This window comes from Oncorhynchus mykiss, chromosome 30, assembly GCF_013265735.2.
Source record: "Oncorhynchus mykiss isolate Arlee chromosome 30, USDA_OmykA_1.1, whole genome shotgun sequence".
Classification (NCBI taxonomy): domain Eukaryota; kingdom Metazoa; phylum Chordata; class Actinopteri; order Salmoniformes; family Salmonidae; genus Oncorhynchus; species Oncorhynchus mykiss.
The window spans coordinates 13404900-13426599 of record NC_050570.1 but is presented as its reverse complement, the minus strand read 5'-3'; the positions used below and the strand labels follow the sequence as shown (position 1 = coordinate 13426599).

At 42.0% G+C, this 21700-nt stretch overlaps 1 protein-coding gene across 1 annotated transcript in view; it reads right to left on the bottom strand.

Annotated features, from left to right (window-relative positions):
* The window catches only part of LOC110521363 (non-muscle caldesmon), a 41722-nt gene that overhangs the window by 6429 nt on the left and 13593 nt on the right, over positions 1 to 21700 (bottom strand). The window contains exons 3-12 of the mRNA XM_021598869.2: positions 13383 to 13815; positions 13101 to 13246; positions 11249 to 11501; positions 9930 to 10067; positions 5834 to 5877; positions 4216 to 4297; positions 2667 to 2804; positions 1099 to 1197; positions 310 to 399; positions 31 to 148 (exon numbers count right to left, since the gene is read on the bottom strand). Of these exons, the coding sequence (XP_021454544.1) occupies positions 31 to 148; positions 310 to 399; positions 1099 to 1197; positions 2667 to 2804; positions 4216 to 4297; positions 5834 to 5877; positions 9930 to 10067; positions 11249 to 11501; positions 13101 to 13246; positions 13383 to 13815 (1541 nt within the window). The remainder of the gene's footprint in view (positions 1 to 30; positions 149 to 309; positions 400 to 1098; positions 1198 to 2666; positions 2805 to 4215; positions 4298 to 5833; positions 5878 to 9929; positions 10068 to 11248; positions 11502 to 13100; positions 13247 to 13382; positions 13816 to 21700) is intronic.

The following is a 21700-nucleotide window of genomic DNA, read 5'->3' as shown; positions in this document are numbered from 1 at the left end:
ATAATTGTTGTCTAAACCCAGTCATCTCACCTGCTTTTCCATTCGTGTATTCATCCATATTTTCATCATCATCATCATCAACAGGAATCTTCTCATATTTGCCATGAGCAGTCATCACAAATTTGTACTTTTTACCAGATGCATTGCCCTGAAAAGCATAGACTGATTTAGAACAGTGAGAATTTGCTCACAGTATATATTATACACTAAGTTTGAAACAGAATATTCAAATACTGTACGTTTGTATTGATGTGTGTGTGTGTGAGCGTGTGTGTGTGTGTGAGCGTGTGTGTGTGTGAGCACGCTCACCTTTGCCACTGCTCCTGAAATCCCAGGGGATGTTTCTCCAATGATCTCCCACATGTTCTTTTTCTGCATCACGTCACCAACTTTTACATCCTGGGGAATGAACAGCACCAAACAGCAACTCTTCAAATGCTTTCTGGAGTTTTATATAAAATGGTTTTTGGAGCCATGCAAGATAAGCAACCTTCGTGGCTTTGGTTCTGAACCACAGGAGGTTGGTGGTACCTTAATTGGGGAGAACGGGCTCATGGTAATGGCTGGAGTATACGTCAAACACATGGTTAATTGCCACTCCCTTCGCCCCCCCGTTCCAGCCATTGTTATGAGCCGTCAGCAGCCCCCACTGTTCTGAACCTCCACAATAGAACTCTACACCCCACTAGATGGCAGCCTTGGATAAGGCTGACTGCACGCACACGTCACTGATTCTCTGCATGCCTGGTGCACAGCTGTACTACAAACACTTACATGTAGAACAGTTACTTTAAGGGAAGACGTGAAGACAGTTGAAATAACACGAATGAGGAATGAAAGTAAAGGAAGTAGATACACAGATGCTGTATTTTGATGAAGATGATTCAGTCTCTCTGAAGGGGATGAGACCCCGTGTGACTTCTTACTACATTGTTGAACCAGAAGCCACTTCTGTGAAGGCAATGCCAGTGCTAGAGAGTAGTGACGGAGAAGAGGTTGGCGGTAATGTATGAAACTGGTGAAATGCAGAGCCACATACAGTAAATGTATACCCATATACACTATATACTGTACACAACTGTTCTGAGCGAGACTTACAGCTGGTCTTGAGGGGGAGCTCCTGCTGGTGCCATCTGGGTTCCCCTTCACCCACTGGGTGATCATGTCCGCCACGCCCACCTTCAGACTCTCAGCATCCTGCTGACACACACACACACACACATATTTCCACTCAGGCGCTCAACAAGACAGTTCCATTCCTTAGGCATTCCTTGTTACAGATAAATGTAGCTGTCCAGCACACACACAAGATTTGGGTACAGAGACTAGGCAGCTCTATTTTCATCCATAAGTGTGACTCCCAGGTTATACACCATTAGGCTACAGATGTAGGATCTTCATTTGATCATCCTGTTGCAGGGGAACTTTCCTGCAATGGAAATGTTTAACTTGCAGTGTATTTGGGGTTAAAAAAGGCTTTTGAAGTTTGTAATTTCGAAAAACGTATCAGCCCCTACAATAATGCCCATTAATTATAATCCACATAATAATTCACATTTCCTCTCGCTGTAGGATTATTTTCCTGCTGTAGCAAACTGGCTCAAATTAAGATCCTACATCTGTAGTGCAAGACTGCTACCCTGTGGCTGCATCCTCCAGACTGCCATGAAACTTCTCTTCTGTAATTTACTCTCCATTTTCCTCTCACTCAACTTCTTTCAAACTAGCCTGTCTGGTCCATCAGCCTTTAGGTTTGTTTTCTTTAGGGCTACTCCTGCGGTGAAAGCCGTTAGCATGGTGCTAGAAAGGGGAAGACATACTGTATCTCTGGGGGCAGGTTAGCAGCTACTGCTACAGATGTAGGATCTTAATTTGATCGCCCTGTTGCAGGATAACTTTCCAGCAATGCAGGAAATGTAAAACTTGTAGTATATTTGAGGTTTAAAAATGCTTCTGAAGTTTGTAATTTCTACTTTGAAATTTCAGACTTGATTTTCCCTTATGAAAAAATGTATCAGCCCCTACAATAATGTCCATTAATTTGAATCCACATAATAACTCACATTTCCTGTTGCTGCAAAAAAAAAACCTGCTGTAACAACCTGGCTCAAATTAGGATCCAACATCTGTACATGCTATGGAATACCCGGGATGGGGGGAAACCACACATTTGTGGTAGAGTTAAAATAAACAACAGCCATAAGGGCCTCAGATCTATACCGCCGTGGCTCACATGCTGTTTGTTATTCCTCTCGCCCCAGGGTCAAGCTGCCATGCCTTTCTGGTTATTTCAAAAAACCCTGGCCTGCACACGAGGAATGGGATAGAGTAATTAAAAACATCGGGGAGAGAGGGGGCTGTGACAAAGGTGTGAGATCACAACCATACAATAGCATGGAGAGGAGCATTGGGACAGATATAATTAGACATCTGCGCAATGTGTAAATGTCTTTTGAAAGAGAGCTAGGTAGATTTCTGTGTCTCCAGTCTACAGTATAACTCCAGGCAGCTACTGAATGTAAAGAGCATTCATGTTTTGTATCCATAAGGTTCTATTTATGTTGTTGGGTGATTAATGTCCAGTCGTTGGTGAGCGTGCAAATGACTTAGACTTCTTTGACTTTATTCATTAATGTGTATGTAACGTTATGGGGGTGTTTCCTTGCCTTGGGTGGTGTGCCTTTGGCCAGGCTCTGGTTCCAGGCCTCTCCAGCCTCAAACAAGTTCTTCTTGGAGGACACTGGCTCAGGTGACATGGGGATGTCCGTCAGGCCCTGTTTGGTTGCCTTGACCTCCTGGGAGTACTACACAACAGAACGATACAATATACTTTATTGACCATTTGCATGGAATTTGCATATAACAGAATTCCAGATCAAAAAGCATATTTATTAAGCTTGTTCACTTAAAAAGTCTAAAAGAAATGTGAGATAATGTCTAGATGCTTTTTATAGCGGAGATCAAGTTTATAAATTGCTTGACTGGGCTGATGAGACAGTGGACACAATGAGTAACAACGTTTAGAAACAAAGTAAACATGGCATGCTAGTGATCTGATGATGCAATAGGGACTTCATGGGAGAGCAGTAGGAGGGCCTCACACACACACAACTACTCCCATGTACTTATAGTATGACTCAGGCACCACTCAGGAGATGAGAAAGCAAGCTCAGTCTAGCCTCAACTGCCCATCAATCCTCTCCCAAATTATAGAGTAGACAGGTGGTTTGACGGACTGGGCCTGACTAAGGCCACGTGACTGACTTTGATGTGTGAACACTGATACAGACAGGTTTCCATACAATTGTTGACCGATTTTCACGTAAATATTCTAAAATCCCACCAGAGGGGTGTATCTATCAAACTGACACTGCAGATGAAAGGCTGTGTGTGATGACATGGTGCACATACAAATATTGTTTTGCAGTTTAATTCCCGTGTACCGAATAAAACATACAAGGTAAATGGGTTTCCATCGCATTTAACTCTACTGATGGTTTTGTCGGTAGAAAATATTGAATTATGTAGCCCACTCTGGTCTACAGTGCGGGTATAGTCTACAGTCAATCATTGATCATCGTGTCCCCAGAATAAGACCCTCGATATTTATTGTAGAGGAGCATCAATCTCATCACTGTGCACTTTCATGACTGTGAAGCTCATCTGACTCTACAGTAGCCCCAAAAAACTGCATGCTTTCCCAAGGAGTCAGAGTGGGACGACCACAAAACACATCATCGCGTGACTCCAAGTTTACTTCGATATGATGGTTATTATATCAATATTTGCGCATAAAGGCGTTTCCACAGCCATTTCTCGCATAATTAATTTTACAGACACAAAAAGATCCCACCTTATCTAGCATATTTCGTTTTGTTGACATTTGGAAAGTTTGCAGACAAATTTGCTGTGTCCGTCAGGCCTGTCGTGATATGTTTTATCCGACGTACTTTACTCGCATAAAAAGGTTGGATGGAAACCTGGTTACTTTATTGATATGAGTCTTATAAGGTTGATATGAGTCTGAGGCTGAGGTATAATATAATTATGTATGTGTGAGACTGACACAGTGTGTCACCTATAGAGAGGCAGAGAAGGTGGCAGAGAAGTCTGGCTGAATAGTCACCAGATGAAAGCCTTCATCACAGCCCCCCCACCAATGGGGCCTCTGACTGTTGGGACAGAGGGAGGGGCAGAAACAAGGTGGGAGCTAACCTCAATGGCGGTGGTGTATTGCTCCAGCCTGTCATCGATCTTGGCGAGGAGAACAGGGGGCTGTGTCTTCTTGAAGCTGTTGCTGTATCCAAAATAGAGACGCTCAGTCAGAGGAGAGTGAAATACAACACAGGAGGAGGACAAATGGTTGGGGGAAGAAAAACAATAACGTTTTACTATCTCATCTGACTGGCAACAGGCCTGCAAGTGAGCACGGATCATCCTTTCACTCCCCTATTAAAATATTCTACTGGGGACAGATGTCAGTTCAATGTCTAGTTTTAATTTACATCTGTTTATGTTGTCAACTTCTATGAATTCAATGTGAAATCAACAAAAAAATGTCCACCATGTTTTTGAATTTAGGTTAAAAGTTGGGTGAAAAACAGACAAAATTCTCTCACGTCAATGACTTTTTCAAATTCAATCAGTTTTCCACGTTGATCACATATAATCTTTGGGCTGAAATGATGTGGAAACAAAGTTGATTCAATTCGTTTTTGCCCAGTGTGGAGATACACCCCCTTGGTAAAATGAGCCATTTGAATCTGCACTGCAATTAGATACAGAGCTAAAGTCAGACATATACGCTAATAACAAAAACAAATAGGTGGGTCCATCTGAAAATGATGAGCTTATTCCCTGCATTTCAAAATGGCCCCCAAATCTATTTATATTAGTAAGAGAACACCCGTGAAAGGCATGAGCCATTAGCCTGATAGGGCTGGCTAGTTTGAAAATTAAATAGCTTCTTTAGGCATGGCACGATTGCTTTAACATGATAAACGGCCCACAAATCTTTTGCTCTGCAAAGACGTTCAAATTGGCTTGGCTAAATGATGTCATGCTTTCTAACTGCATGAGAGAAGGCTGTTATAAGTAAAGGGGCGAAGGAAGCCGTCTGTCTGTCACCCATAACTTCTTCTCCAGAATGCTTTGATTTGGTCTAATAGTGTTTTTACACACATCAACACGGGTGTGTAACACCCACATCAAAGGACTGTCACTAGTGATGTCACTAAACTCTCCGTCCTAGACTAAAACATGATGTCACACTCAATTCTTCAGATCTCAAACCTGCACCTGGATGATAAAGTCGTTATTACGCCCTGTTTTCATTCACACTCTCCATATTCATTTAATCCGGACCTGGCCTCTACTACTTCAACTGCTCAGAGCTTTTTACCACTGATAACTGACTACTGTGGTCAGACTGCATGGAGCCACACAGCAGTCCCACAGTCCAGAGCTATAGCTCACCAGCCATCAGAGAGAACCCAGCCAGCCCAGGCTCCAGCCCCCACATCTGGTCAGAGTTAACCAAGCCATAAATCACCCAGGTTGACAAAGGTGATGCACTGAGAGAGGTTTAGAGGTCACCACTGGCCCTCTTTTTCTATGTTTACTTTTACACACCAGCCATTTAGACGGCATAACTGCTGTTCTGCCATAGATAGCACCTCTCCATCCAGGCTTCCTCAGGGGGGCCCAGTGCGACTTTGGTAAACTTCAAGTTGCAACCAAGATTTAGAAAGAAACTGTGAGAGTACAATTTAAACAACATAGGGTGTGGAATTTGTTTGTTTGCTTTGAGAGATTCATTGTGAAAATGTCTCACCTTTTCTTTAGGGATCGGTTCAAGGATTCCGTTCGCTCTGTGATCTGAAAAATATGAAGAGGATGTTGAAGGGGATTGTTTTGGAATTAGAATAGAACAGTGAAGTGTTCCATGACTTCTAGAATTGTCAGACTGGGGATTCTCATGATCAGTGTGATGTTAATCACAGCCCTGGATTTAGCCTGACACAGTAAAGATCTCTTCCAAGTCAAACAGAGCAATGTTCTACTGGTCTTTATCAACTGTCTCCATCTGCCTGTATCTGTCCATTTATATTACCAGAGAGAGATTCAAGCTAACTCTGCCTTAATCCAAGGTTTACTGCAGGCATAGTTATAATGAAATCAGGGTGTGGGAAGGCTTCCAAAACCCATTCCTTACCTTGAATCTGTGTATTTACTGCATTACAGACTGAATCATAGTAAAGAAAATGTGTTTGGGATTGCAAGTCTTAGGTTAATAATTCAGCAAAACACTAATATTTGTATGAGAGGGGTTCTAGTTTGAGGCAGGGTCATAATGTCCTGTCCTCTACCCTTGCTTGCCAAAGAGGTCATACTTCAAAGGATCCAGCACCAAGCTCTGGTTCCTCCCACACAGAAGGATCCCTTATGTTACTGTTCAGCCCCGAACCTGAATCAAATAGCACAACATGTCGACCCCAACTCACAGAGCATGCATTTTCTCCTGTCAAACTCTATTCATTCTCTCTCTAAAATTACACACACAATCAGAGGGAATCTCATGACAGCACTAAGGACCAAGGCCCAAGGACACCACCACAGCAACCCCGTCGGGTTAGAAAGTGAAAATAAGAGATAGTGGATGGAAACGTATTATAAAAGAGATAGTGGGTGGAAACGTAATATTAAAGAGATAGTGGATGGAAACGTAATATTAAAGAGATAGTGCATGGAAACGTAATATTAAAGAGATAGTGGATGGAAACGTAATATTAAAGAGATAGTGGATGGAAACGTAATATTAAAGAGATAGTGGATGGAAACGTAATATTAAAGAGATAGTGGATGGAAACGTAATATTAAAGAGATAGTGGGTGGAAACGTAATATTAAAGAGATAGTGGATGGAAACGTAATATTAAAGAGATAGTGGATGGAAACGTAATATTAAAGAGATAGTGCATGGAAACGTAATATTAAAGAGATAGTGGATGGAAACGTAATATTAAAGAGATAGTGGATGGAAACGTAATATTAAAGAGATAGTGGGTGGAAACGTAATATTAAAGAGATAGTGGATGGAAACATAATATTATCAGTAGCTTAACTTGTTGCCTGTCAAGGAGACAATAAGGAGACTGAATGCTACATGCAGCGAGTGCATTTACGACAGATGAGAGCTACATGATATATGCATCTGGTTGTAAAAATGTAATTAGCTATCTCAATGATCTGACTGATACATTAAAGTCAGAGTTGAGCCAGGCTCATAAAGCAAGCTCATAGGGTTGGGGTGTTAGAAATGACATCCAGCTCTAAAAGGTTATCTAGGGTCCTTACTGGAATCTCCTGGCAGAACACAAAGCCAGTAACTGTGATTAGGCTACATATCCTAATGGGATCGGAGTGGATTATAAATCCTGTGGAATGTATCTGACAGGCAACAAGTCTAATGAAATGATACAAGAAGCAGGAGTACAGTACTATACTCAATCCTTCACAACATGCCATGCAGTGTAAATGCTAAAATCCAAACAAATGAACCCATGGAAACACATTTTGAACTATTATTAGTTTTAAAATTAATTTAGCCTTTATTTAACTAGGCAAGTCAGTTAACGAACAAATTCTTATTTACAATGACAGCCTACCAGGGAACAGTGGGTTAACTGCCTTGCTCAGGGGCAGAAGGACAGATTTTTACCTTGTCAGCTCGGGGATTCAATCTAACCACTAGGCTCCCTGCCGCCAGTCTATCTGTATCTGTATTAGAGGATGACCGGTTATTGGAGAACCAAAAAAGCCGATACTGATTAATCGGCCAATTTAAAAAAAATATATATATATTGTAATAATGACAATTACAACAATACTGAATGAACACTTATTTTAACTTAATATAATACATCAATAAAAATCTATTTAGCCTTAAATAATGAAACATGTTCAATTTGGTTTAAATAATGCAAAAACAAAGTGTTGGAGAAGTAAAAGTGCAATATGTGCCATGTAAAAAAGCTAACGTTTGAGTTCCTTGCTCAGAACATGAGAACATATGAAAGTTGGTGGTTCCTTTTAACATGAGACTTCAATATTCCAAGTTAATAGGTTTTAGGTTGTAGTTAATATAGTATTTATTGTACTATTTCTCTCTATACCATTTGTATTTAATTAACCTTTGACTATTGGATGTTCTTATAGGCACTTTAGTATTGCCACTGTAACAGTATAGCTTCCGTCCCTCTCCTCGCTCCTCCCTGGGCTCGAACCAGGAACACATTGACAACAGCCATCCTCGAAGCATCGTTACCCATCGCTCCACAAAAGCTGCGGCCCTTGCAGAGCAAGGGGAATAACTACTCCAAGTCTCAGAGCGAATGATGTTTGAAACGCTATTAGTGCGTATCCCACTAACTAGCTAGCCATTTCACATCGGTTACACCAGCAATTAGGCTGATAGGCTTGAAGTCATAAACAACGCTGTGCTAGCGAAGAGCTGCTGGCAAAACGCACAAAAGTGCTGTTTGAATGAATACTTGCGAGCCTTCTGCTGCCTACCATCGCTCAGTCAAACTGCTCTATCAAATATCAAATCATAGACTTAATTACAAACATAATAATAATAATTAATGAGCCAAGCGGCCCAAACTGTTGAATATACCCTGACTCTGCATGCAATGAACGCAAGAGAAGTGACACAATTTAACCTGGTTAATATTGCCTGCTAACCTGGATTTATTTTAGCTAAATATGCAGGTTTAACAACATATACAATATATACAGTCGTGCAACGATTGTGCTTTTTTCGCAAATGCGCTTTTGTTAAATCATCCCCCAGCGTTGCATCGATTATATGCAACACCGGACACGCAAGATAAACTAGTAATATCAACCATGTGTAGTTATAACTAGTGATTATGATTGATTGATTGTTTTTTCTAAGATAAGTTTAATGCTAGCTAGCAACTTACCTTGGCTTACTGCATTCGCGTAACAGGCAGGCTCCTCGTGGAGTGCAATGAGAGACAGGTGGTTAGAGCATTGGACTAGTTAACCGTAAGGTTGCAAGATTGAATCCCAGAGTTGACAAGGTAAAAATCTGTTGTTTTACCCCTGAACAAGGCAGTTAACCCACCGTTCCTAGGCCGTCATTGAAAATAAGAATGTGTTCTTAAATAAAGGTGTAAAATATATATATATATATATACATTTTTTAATTCGGCAAAATCGGCATCCAAAAATACCGATTTCCGATTGTTATGAAAATTTGAAATCGGCCCTAATTAATCGGCCATTCTGATTAATCGGTCGACCTCTAATCTGTATACAGAATATCTGTATATTAACTAAGTGAATGACTTACTACCCTACTTTTTATAGAGCGAGATGGAAGGAGTTAAGGACATTAACACAGAACAGTGTAAACACAGGCTGTCACAGTGACCGTTTGGCCTTGGGCTGAAAAACTGTGACATAGTATGTATGTAGAGACATGCTGTCAGAGCAAATTAACATCACACAGACAGGGATCTGGTGGTATTGACACAAAACAGTGAATACTGATCGACTTCAAAGCTGCACATGTCTCACACACACACAAACACACACAGTGATCGCAAACCCATATGTAAATGTGTGTGACCTGATCACACTACAAGCATTGTGGTGGAGACTGTGGCAAATTCTGACATTTAAAACACACACATGCAACTTACAGGCTTAAACTGAACACAATGGCTGTAAAGATGGTATAAAGTCACATTTTAGTATTTTTGAGCAATTTATTTTTTGGGGAAAATGCTGAAAACAAAGGTATCATTATCATATCATAAGAACCGTACTTGTCATATATGACCATGGGCAATGACGACAAACCGTGGCTACATAGACAGAGGAGACAGACAAGTTAGCTACCTTGTAGATGGAGCCTTTGGGACTGAGCGAGCTAAACATCTCATCTCCGTCTACGCTGGAGGTACTGAGGCTCTTCATCCGCTCTGCTGCCTCCATCCTCCTCCTCTCTATGTCCTCCTTCATCCTCCTCTTCTCCCCCTGTACATGAAGACGTAATGGTTCGGTATTGCCCAAGAAGAGAAGACAATTGTCTACACTTAGTTAAAAGGGTTCCAAATGGGTTTCTTCGGCTGTCCACATAGGAGAAAATAGTTTGGTTCCAGGTAGAACCCTTTATCGTTTCAGGTACCCCTCTTGTGTTCAGTGTAGAACCTTCTGTGGAAAGGTTTCCCAATAGAACCTGAAAGGGTTTTACCTGGAACTAAAAATGTTCTACAAGGAACCAATCAGGGTTATTCAAAAGGTTGTTCTACAGGGACAGCCTGAAAACCCTTTTAGGTTCTAGATAGCACCTTTTTTTCTAAGAGTGTACCACGTGTGAAAATAGCTACATTATAATGTATAATAGACTCCTGTTTGAGAGCTTATAAGGCAAAGGGGTGGCTCATTTAGTGAGTGCTACATTCAGCTGCTGTATATCTTATAGTAGGCTTTACAATTTATTTGTATTTTTAATCCCAGCCCCCATCCCCGCAGGAGGCCTTTTGCCTTTGGTAGGCCATTGCAAATAATAATTTGTTCTTAACCTACTTGCCTAGTTTAAATAAAGGTTCAATAAAAAATAACACATAAAATAATAATAGCTGCTTAGCTGATTTCAAGCTCCTTTTGCATGTGCGATGTATGTGTTTAACATAGTGATGGGTCATTTGTGAATGAACAACTCTTTTTAAACAGATCTTTTGGTGGACTTCAGAAATTAAATCGGTGAAAGAGCCAGACAACGATTAACTGTAGATAACTTGTAAAAAACATTCCCTGAAGGACATTCTCACTACAGGAACAATAGATAGTGGGAGAGCACCTCATTCAGGTCCATGCACATTTTTGCGGTGCTTTAAAAAATGATTGTTGTTTTATTGGCAGGCGATCTAATAATTTGGTCAGGTAAAAATGAATTTGAACTCACATTTCACGATCGGACATAATGGTAGGCACAATTTCCTACTTTTTCATGCTTCTAAGTACATTTTTAAGCACTACTGAACAAAGAGCCATTTGGGAGCTACTGTAAATGAAGGGCTCTTTTAGGTGAACTGAGCCAAATGATCCGGCTCAATGAAAAGACTCGGAATGCCCATCACAATTTAATCTATTTCTGTGTGTGTATCTTAAGGCCGTGGGCATCATAATATGTCTACAAAGTATTTGACCATCACCTCCTCCTTGGCTAGACGCTGTTGCTCCTCCTCTCTGCTCCTGCGCTCCTCCTCCTTCCTGACCTGGCGTCTCTCCTCCCTCCTCCTCTTCAGCTCCTCTAGCTCCTGCTCGGCCTCAGCCTGCTTGTGTTTGAGCTGCTCAAGCTCCTGGTTTTCCTTCTCCGCATGGCTCCGTCGGATCTTCTCCAGCTTGGCCTCTGTCTCCAAGATGGCCTCCTCCTCAGCCTCTGCAGCTGCCATTTGTACCACAGCCCTGGGAGAGATGGAGGGAGATGGAGGATAACTGCATGGAGGAACAAAGGTGGATATACAGTGGGGCAAAAAGTATTGTCAGCCACCAATTGTGCAAGTTCTCCCACTTAAAAAGATGAGAGAGGCCTGTAATTTTCATCACAGGTACACTTCAACAATTTATTTGCAAATTATGGTGGAAAATAAGTATTTGGTCACCTACAAACAAGCAAGATTTCTGGCTCTCACAGACATGTAACTTCTTTTTAAGAGGCTCCTCTGTCCTCCACTCGTTACCTGTATTAATGGCACCTGTTTGAACTTGTTATCAGTATAAAAGACACCTGTCCACAACCTGAAACAGTCACACTCCAAACTCCACTATGGCCAAGACCAAAGAGCTGTCAAAAGACACCAGAAACAAAATTGTAGACCTGCACCAGGCTGGGAAGACTGAATCTGCAATAGGTAAGCAGCTTGGTTTGAAGAATTCAACTGTGGGAGCAATTATTAGGAAATGGAAGACATACAAGACCACTGATAATCTCCCTCAATTGTATTTGTTTACCTTTATTTAACTAGGCAAGTCAGTTAAGAACAAATTCTTATTTTCAATGACAGCCTAGGAACAGTGGGTTAACTGCCTGTTCAGGGGCAGAACGACAGATTTGTAACTTGTCAGCTCAGGAGTTTGAACTTGCAACCTTCCGGTTACTAGTCCAACACTCTAACCACTAGGCTACCCTGCCGCCCCTTGATCTGGGGCTCCACGCAAGATCTCATACCGTGGGGTCAAAATGATCACAAGAACGGTGAGCAAAAATCCCAGAACCACACGAGGGGACCTAGTGAATGACCTGCAGAGAGCTGGGACAAAAGTAACAAAGCCTACCATCAGCAAGGGCATTGAAGATGAAATGTGGCTGGGTCTTTCAGCATGACAATGATCCCAAACACACCGCCCGGGCAACGAAGGAGTGGCTTCGTAAGAAGCATTTCAAGGTCCTGGAGTGGCCTAGCCAGTCTCCAGATCTCAACCCCATAGAAAATCTTTGGAGGGAGTTGAAAGTCCGTGTTGCCCAGAAACAGCCCCAAAACATCACTGCTCTAGAGGAGATCAGCATGGAGGAATGGGCCAAAATACCAGCAACAGTGAGCTAAAACCTTGTGAAGACGTTTGACCTCTGTCATTGCCAACAAAGGGTATATAACAAAGTATTGAGATAAACTTTTGTTATTGACCAAATACTTATTTTCCACCATAATTTGCAAATAAATTCATTAAAAATCCTACAATGTGATTTTCTGGATTTTTTCCCCTCATTTTGTCTGTCATAGTTGAAGTGTACCTATGATGAAAATTACAAGCCTCTCATCTTTTTAAGTGGGAGAACTTGCACAATTGGTGGCTGACTAAATACTTTTTTGCCCCACTGTATAGAAGAGGAGTATTTGAAGAGATGTCTCCGTCTTCTAATAGTTTTCACCATCCTGATGGTTTAGAATGTGAAACATCTAGGAGTTACAATGTGAATTGCGATGTGATTTGCTTGCCATGTAACTGAATTTGGAAGCAGGTCTTGTGAGACATATCCATATACCACAATACTCCATTATTTACCTGGGAGCCCTTAATTTGGTTTTGACCATGTATGATGTCACTTTCTCCCCAGCTGTGTCTCCGTTGACGTTGCCATGCTTTGCCTCTGTATGGAGGACGACTTTGGATGTGTACGAGACCTTCACCTCTTTGCGCTTCTCTTTCACCTGGAGTTGCAAAGAACATTTAACATCTCCAAAGTTGACTACTTCAACGAAATACATTTTTGAATAATCATATTCATAATTGAAATTTTTATTTCAATATATATATATTTTTTAAATCAGTAAAGCTAAAGAGTACCTTCTCCCCAGCATCAGATCTTTGGTCCTCCTCTCTCTTCTTCAGCACTCTCATCTGCTCCTGCCTCTGTTTCTCTGCCTCCTCTTCTCTTTCCCTCTCTTCTCTAACCACCTCCTCCTCTCGCTCCCTCCCTTTCCTCTCACTTTCCCTTCTTCCCCATTTCTTCTCCTCTTCATCCTCCACTTCTGCCTTGTGTCTCTGCTGGCGAGAGGTGGATGTGGTGGGGGTGGCTGAGCCAGAGAGGGTATGTGGTGTGGGGGGCTTTGCGGCACCATTCAGGGGCCTCTGGTCCTGCTCCTCTGTGGCCTGACTGAGCTCCTCCATGCGCTGGGCCTGCTGCCTGCGTCTCTCCAGCCGCTGGGTCCAGTCACTGAAGCCCTCGTCCTCCTCCATAGAGGGAGAGCTGCTGCTGGGCTTCAGATCCCTCTCATACCTGGGACACAAAGAGGAGCATGGAGAGATAGAACATGTTAGGTCACCATTCAGATGAGCATCATGAGCTAATCTTGGTTGAGTTTCCAAAACCTTTGTAGCACTAAGTTTGTCTTAAGTCCTTTGTTAGGCAATGGACGAAATGGGATTTTAGTACTACCAATGTTTTGGAAACTCACCGCTAGTCTGAGAGGGAAGTAGACTTTGCTAGCTTCAGTTAATAACATGAAAGAACTATAGGGGTATGTGAATGCAAGGATTGCTTAACCAAGGAGTTCCCAAACTTTTTCACTCGGGGACCCCCTTCCAGCATTGGGAAACATCCCGCGCCACCCCTCTGCGCATGCGCACACACCACGTCTATGTCTATGGGCACAGGCACTGTTCATGACAAAAACTGTTCAAACCCCTCTTGTTGGTGGAGATAATATGTTGCAGGTTTAAAGTTTATTTTCTGCAATTCTACACATTCTGTCATAGGGTGCAAAGAACATTTTGCAATTTTAAGCAAATTTTCTTGCAATTCTATATATTTTGCCATTTCTAATGTGTATTCATGTGATATTTGAGTGAGAAAAAAATTACAACAATATGGGCTATAAACTTTAATTAAAAAAACGTTAGCTGACATAGGCTAGTAGATCTGGACATTTCTGACAAGTTATAAATAGCTCTCTACGGTACTGTTAAAGTCAAACGTTTAAACTCAGTTTTTCACAATTCCTGACATTTAATCCTTGTAAAAATGCCCTGTCTTAGCTCAGTTAGGATCACCACTTGCTTTTAAGAATGTGAAATATCAGAATAATAGTAGAGAGAATGATTTATTTCAGCTTTTATTTCTTTCATCACATTCCCAGTGGGTCAGAAGTTTACATACACTCAATTAGTATTTGGTAGCATTGCCTTGAAATTGTTGAACTTGGGTCAAATGTTTCGGGTAGCCTTCCACAAGCTTCCCACAATAAGTTGGGTGAATTTTGGCCCATTCCTCCTGACAGAGCTGGTGTTACTGAGTCAGGTTTGTAGCCCTCCTTGCTCGCACATGCTTTTTCAGTTCTGCCCACAAATGTTCTATGGGATTGAGGTCAGGGCTTTGTGATGGCCTCTCCAATACTTTGACTGTTCCCTCCTCATGATGCCATCTATTTTGTGAAGTGCACCAGTCCCTCCTGCAGCAAAGCACCCCCACAACATGATGCTGCCACCCCCGTGCTTCACGGTTGGGATGGTGTTCTTCAGCTTGCAAGCCTCCCCATTTTTCCTCAAAACATAACGATGGTCATTATGGCCAAACAGTTCTATTTTTGTTTCATCAGACTAGAGGACATTTCTCCAAAAAGTACCATCTTTGTCCCCATGTGTAGTTGCAAACAGTAGTCTGGCGTTTTTGGAGCAGTGGCTTCTTCCTTGCCGAGCGGCCTTTCAGGTTATGTCAATATAGGACTTGTTTAACTGTGGATATAGATACTTTTCTACCTGTTTCCTCCAGCATCTTCACAAGGTCCTTTGCTGTTGTTCTGGGATTGATTTGCACTTTTCGCACCAAAGTACGTTCATCTCTAGGAGACAGAACGCGTCTCCTTCCGTAGCGGTATGACGGCTGCCTGGTCCCATGGTGTTTATACTTGCGTACTATTGTTTGTACAGATGAACGTGGTACCTTCAGGCATTTGGAAATTGCTCCCCAGGATGAACCAGAATTGTGGAGGTCTACAATCTTTTAAAGCTGTCAGATGGTAGAGAGTAGAGGTCGACCGATTATGATTTTTCAACACCGATACCGATTATTGGAGGACCATAAAAGCGGATACCGATTAATCGGCCAATTTTTTTATTTGTAATAATGACAATTACAACAATACTGAATGAACACTTACTTTAACTTAATATAATACATCAATAAAATCAATTTAGCCTCAAGTAAATAAAGAAACATGTTCAATTTGATTTAAATAATGCAAAAACAAAGTGTTGGAGAAGAAAGTAAAAGTGCAATATGTCCATGTAAAATATGTGCCATGTAAGAAAGCTAACGTTTCAGTTCCTTGCTCAGAACATGAGAACATATGAAAGCTGGTGGTTCCTTTTAACATGAGTCTTCAATATTCCCAGGTAAGAAGATTTAGGTTGTAGTTATTATAGGAATTATAGGACTATTTCCCTCTATACCATTTGTTTTTCATTAACCTTTAACTATTGAATGTTCTTATAGGCACTTTAGTATTGCCAGTGTAACAGTAGCTTCCATCCCTCTCCTCGCTCCTCCCTGGGCTCGAACCAGCAACACAACGACACACAACAACAATTAGCGCGCGCTAACTAGCTAGCCATTTCACTTCGGTTACACGAGCCTCATCTCGGGAGTTGATAGGCTTGAAGTCATAAACAGCGCAATGCTTGACACACAACGAAGAGCTGCTGGCAAAATGCACGAATGTGCTGTTTGAATGAATGTTTACGCGCCTGCTTCTGCCTACCACCGCTCAGTCAGATACTTGTATGCTCAGTCAGATTATATGCAACGCAGGAAACGCTAGATAATATCTAGTAATATCATCAACCATGTGTAGTTAATTAGTGATTATGATTGTTTTTTATAAGATATGTTTAATGCTAGCTAGCAACTTACCTTGGCTTACTGCATTCGCATAACAGGCAGCCTCCTTGTGGAGTGCAACGAGAAAGAGGCAGGTCATTACTGCGTTGGACTAGTTAAGGTTGCAAGATTGGATCCCCCGAGCTGACAAAGTGAAAATCTGTCGTTCTGCCCCTGAACAAGGCAGTTAACCCACTGTTCCTAGGTTCTATAGTATGGGCCAATGTTGTTTCTATAGTATGGTTCAACATAGGTTCTATAATATGGGTCAACATGGGTTCTATAGTACAGGTCAACATGGGTTCTATAGTATGGGTCAATGTTGGTTCTATAGTATGGGTCAATGTTGGTTCTATAGTATGGGTCAACATGGGTTCCATAGATGGGTCAACATGGGTTCTATGGTATGGGTCAATGTTGGTTCTATAGTATGGGTCAACATGGGTTCTATAGTATGGGTCAATATGGGTTTTATAGCTTCGGTCAATGTTTGTTCTATAGTATGTGTCAAACATTAGTTTTATTAGTTGTATTATTATGTACATGGTATACACTGTCCAACTAAATGCTAACATGGGTTTTATTACATGTGTAAAACATGGGTTCTATAGTAAAGTCTACAGTATTTATCAACTACAGTGTCGGTGAGAGCGGACGTGGCCCACACACAGCTAACAAAGCCATCTCCCAGCAGCCCAGCGAGTGGAGCTGCTGCTGAGCCTGTCTATGAACATCATCAGGCACAGATCGAAACACACACAACACAGGGAAACAGCTGGAACAGCTTGTAGACTGGCTCTGGTGTTGTTGTTTCTCCTCTACAGCCACTGTTGCAAGCTAACGTGTGTATGTGTGTGTGCGCGTGTGTGTGGTGAGATGGTAGGCGGTTGACACCTGATTTCACCAAATAAACACTTGGGTTGGGAGAGGAGTGGTGAGGAACTGTGGGCTGAAGTAAGAACAACATTAACTGAGATTAGAGCTGGCAGGAACACTGAATCAGCCCTGGGTTCTTTTAGCATTAAAGATACACAGTGATACCAGGGAAGAGAGAGACAGACAGACAAGGGGCTTACGAGGACAACAGGTCTTATAGAGACCCAGATAACCAGAGACAACACAGCTGGACAAATTAACTGGCACCTGGGAGTCGAGAGCAGCTAGCTTCCGTCAACCGACATTAAGTGATTTCTGTAACGAGTGCTTAAGAGCCGGTGACTAACTGCAGGGAATGAGGTGGAGCCTAATGTGGGGACCATGGTAGACAGTATTGTGAGGAACATGGTAGACAGTAATGTGGGGACCATGGTAGACAGTAATGTGGGGACCATGGTAAACACTAATGTGGGGACCATTGTAGACAGTATTGTGAGGACCATGGTAGACAGTATTCTGGGGACCATGGTAGATAGTATTGTGAGGAATATGGTAGACAGTCATCTGGGGACCATGGTAGACAGTCTTGAGGAACATGGTAGACAGTAATCTGGGGACCATGGTAGATAGTATTGTGAGGAATATGGTAGACAGTCATCTGGGGACCATGGTAGACAGTCTTGAGGAACATGGTAGACAGTAATCTGGGGACCATGGTAGGAATCCTATTTGGTAAAATAGGTGGATAACTGTGAGTTTTACAGTCATCTCCTCTCTCCTATTCTATAACTCAACATCTGAGGCATGTTGAGAAATGCTGTGAGACCAAGTATGATATTGAACCTTTTCCCTACAATGTGCACTCATAGCACTGTGGTCAAAGTAGTGCACTTTATAGGGGATAGGGTGCCATTTTCGGACAGAGCACCAAACTCAACTCAAATGTTATTGTGAAGGTGAAGACCTTAATGTGAAAGGTTTACTGACAAGCCCTTAACCAACAATGCAGGTTTTTTTTGTAAGTAAGATAATGAATACAAAACCAATTTAAATGAAACAAATACACTATAATATATCAAATACAAAGTAACTTACGTAATTTACGTAGAGTATCTCAACAACACGGGATGTTAGGTGAGAAGGACATCTCCAATAAGAATCCCTGCTGTAAACTATCTAAGGTGATGACAAATAGGGTGTTAACTTTGGATGTAATGATTATAGATTTTTGTTATTGTATAAGAATATGCTTTCCCATGCATTAAATTAAATTGAAACAGTAAATGACTCCACCAAGGCAAAATACACAAGGTTCAAGATGTGTATTATTACATTTTCAAAGCACCACATCAAAAGAAATACAAAATATTAAACCCCAAGAGTCGTGCACAACCCATGTCCAAATTATTTGAAGCGTGCTTAACACGTTGGCGCGCGTTGGAGCTCAAAAAAATGAAGACACACATAAAGTCCAGAAGCTCCCCACCGTTGTGGTTAATCACTACTCGTGGATAATCCCGTCAGTGAAGTATGGCTGTTCCCTGCAGGTTTCCTCACAAGATCCACAGCAAGCACAGCTATCAATGCAGACAGTCCTCCTTAGCGGTAACCGATATCCCATGGGAACATGAACTGGTTAATCTTTCCCAAGTAATTCTCATTCACATTCATTTCACACGATGCTAGGCTACCCTCAAGGCTGTCCAATACCTCCACGATGAGACAGTAGCTTCAGTCTTTACTAAGTCTTTCTTAACAAAATTATAACAACTCTCTTATAAAATCCCTTCAAAACTCAGTAGGTATGGGTTTGGTTCTATTTTTATCATCTTCTTGTATAATTCTTCTTCACCAAAAGGTCATAATGTAACGTTCATCCTTTTCTCAACGTCTCTCTCCCTCTCTTTTTCCCCAGGCCTCTCGTTAACCAGGTCAACTCCCCCATTGGCCACACCTTAACAAGCGACTTTATTAGTCAAAACGTAAACTTAAAAGTAAACCAACCTATTCACTTATACATTAAAGAACTATTTCTTCAAAATAAATGCATTAACAACATTATAGTATGGGAGCAATTCAATCACCTTTTAAATCTAATACCAATTAATTAGAACAAATAAACTCAATACTGGTTTCTAACAAGGGTAATACACGTACATGTAGGTAAGGGTAAGGTGACTATGCATAGATAATAAACAGCGAGTAGCAGCAGCGTAAAAAGGAGATCAATGCAAATAGTAGCCATTTGATAAACTGTTCAGCAGTCTTATGGCTTGGAGGTAAAACCTGTTAAGGAGCCTTTTGGTCTCAGATTTGGTACTCCAGTACCGCTTGCCGTGCAGTAACAAAGGGAACAGTCTATGACTTGGATGGAGTCTTTTTAGGGCCTACCTCTGACACCGCCTGCTATAGAGGTCCTGGATGGCAGGAGGCTTGGCGCCAGTGATGTACTGGGCCGTACGCACTACCCTCTGTAGCACCTTGTGGTCGGATGCCGAGCAGTTGCCATACCAAGCAGTGATGCAACAGGTTAGGATGCTCTTGATGGTGCAGCTGTTGAACATTTGGAGGATTTGAGGACCCAGATGTTTTCAGTCTCCTGAGGGGGAATATGCGTTGTCATGCCCTTTTCACAACTTTTTGGGGGTGTTTGGACCATCACAGTTTGTTGACGATGTGGACACAAAGGAACTTGAAGCTCTCGACCCGCTCCACTACAGCCCCGTCGATGTGAATGGGGGTGTGCTCAGCTCTCCTTTTCCTGTTGTCCCCGATCAGCTCCTTTGTCTTGCTCACATTGAGGTAGAGGTTGTTGTCCTGGCACCACACTGCCAGGTCTCTGACCTCCTCCCTGTAGGCTGTCTCATCATTGTCGGTGATCAGGCCTACCACCGTTGTGTCGTCAGGAAACTTAATGATGGTGTTGGAGTCATGTGTAGCCACACAGTCATGGGTGAACAGGGAGTACAGGAGGGGATTAAGCAGGCACCCCTGAGGGGCCCTCGTGTTGAGGATCAGCATGGCAGATGTGGTGTTGCCAACCCGTCAGGAAGTCCAGGATCCATTTGCAGAGGGAGGTGTATAGTCCTTCGCTTAGTGATGGATTTTGAGGGCACGATGGTGTTGAACGCTGAGCTGTAGTCAACTAACAGCATTGTCATGTAGGTGTTCCTTTTGTCCAGGTGGGAAATCTGTTGATCCTGCAAAGTCTAGTGGGTCTAGGGTTTCTGGGATGATGGTGTTGATGTGAGCCATGACAAGCCTTTCAAAGCACTTCATGTCTACAGACATGAGTGCTACGGGGGGGTAGTCATTTAGACAGGTTACTTTGGCGTTCTTGGGCACAGGGACTATGGCAGTCTGCTTGAAACATGTAGGTACTGTATTACAGACTCAGTCACATTACTGAGTGGTAAAGCCCTATGCTGAGTAAACACAGGCCACTAACAGCTCACCTCTCCTGTGTTGATAGTTTCTAACTGGAATGTTAGTAGCGGACAAGTTGACAAAAGGGTGACATATATGTAAGTATACAGTATGTATGTGACAAGTAACAATGCAAACACTCCCTCCAAATCGATGTCTACTCCACTGGGAAAACAAGCCATTTCAAACAACCTAATTCTGGGATTGTGTTCAGTATTTTACAAAGGACTTGGAGATTTTTGGGGCATTTCAAACCAGTCTAGTTTATGTGTGCAGTGATTAACACACATTTTATCACCTGGCATCAAGTCAACATTCACAGAAATAATTTTCTTACCCTACCATAGGACACTTTGGTTTTCTACCCTCACAAGGCAAGGATTACTATGCCATTACCACATTTTGAAGTAATTTGCTGGTGGAAAAAGCTGAAAAATCCTCTTGTCCTACCCACATTTTTTAATGACCACATTATTGAAAGTGCAGCAGTGACCACTGTCCTCCCGTTCCCAGAAGTTGGTCAATATTGACATGGCTGTGGTCCATACAGAACAGAAGACATGTCGAGTGCCCATTCATCACCACACATCCTTTCTGTCCTCACCACAACACCTGCCTCTAGACTAACACAGTGTCGTGCTTTCATACAACATGCTTTCATACAACACGATCACAGGACATTTACTTGTTTACCACAGACCATTTCATTGTTTATGGCTGCCTCCCTTGTTCTCAATTTCCACCTGAAGACACACCCTAATCTAACTGCCTGTAGCTCAGCCCCAGAGGCAAGGATATGCATATTCTTGGTATAATTTGAATGGAAACATTCTGAAGTTTGTGGAAATGTTAATTGAATGTAGGAGAATATAACACAGTAGATCTGGTGGAAGAAAAGAGAAAGAAAGAGCATACGGTTTCTGTTTTTTATTGTTGTAGTATCATCTTTCACATGTACTAGAATAGCCACACAGTCAGATAGGAT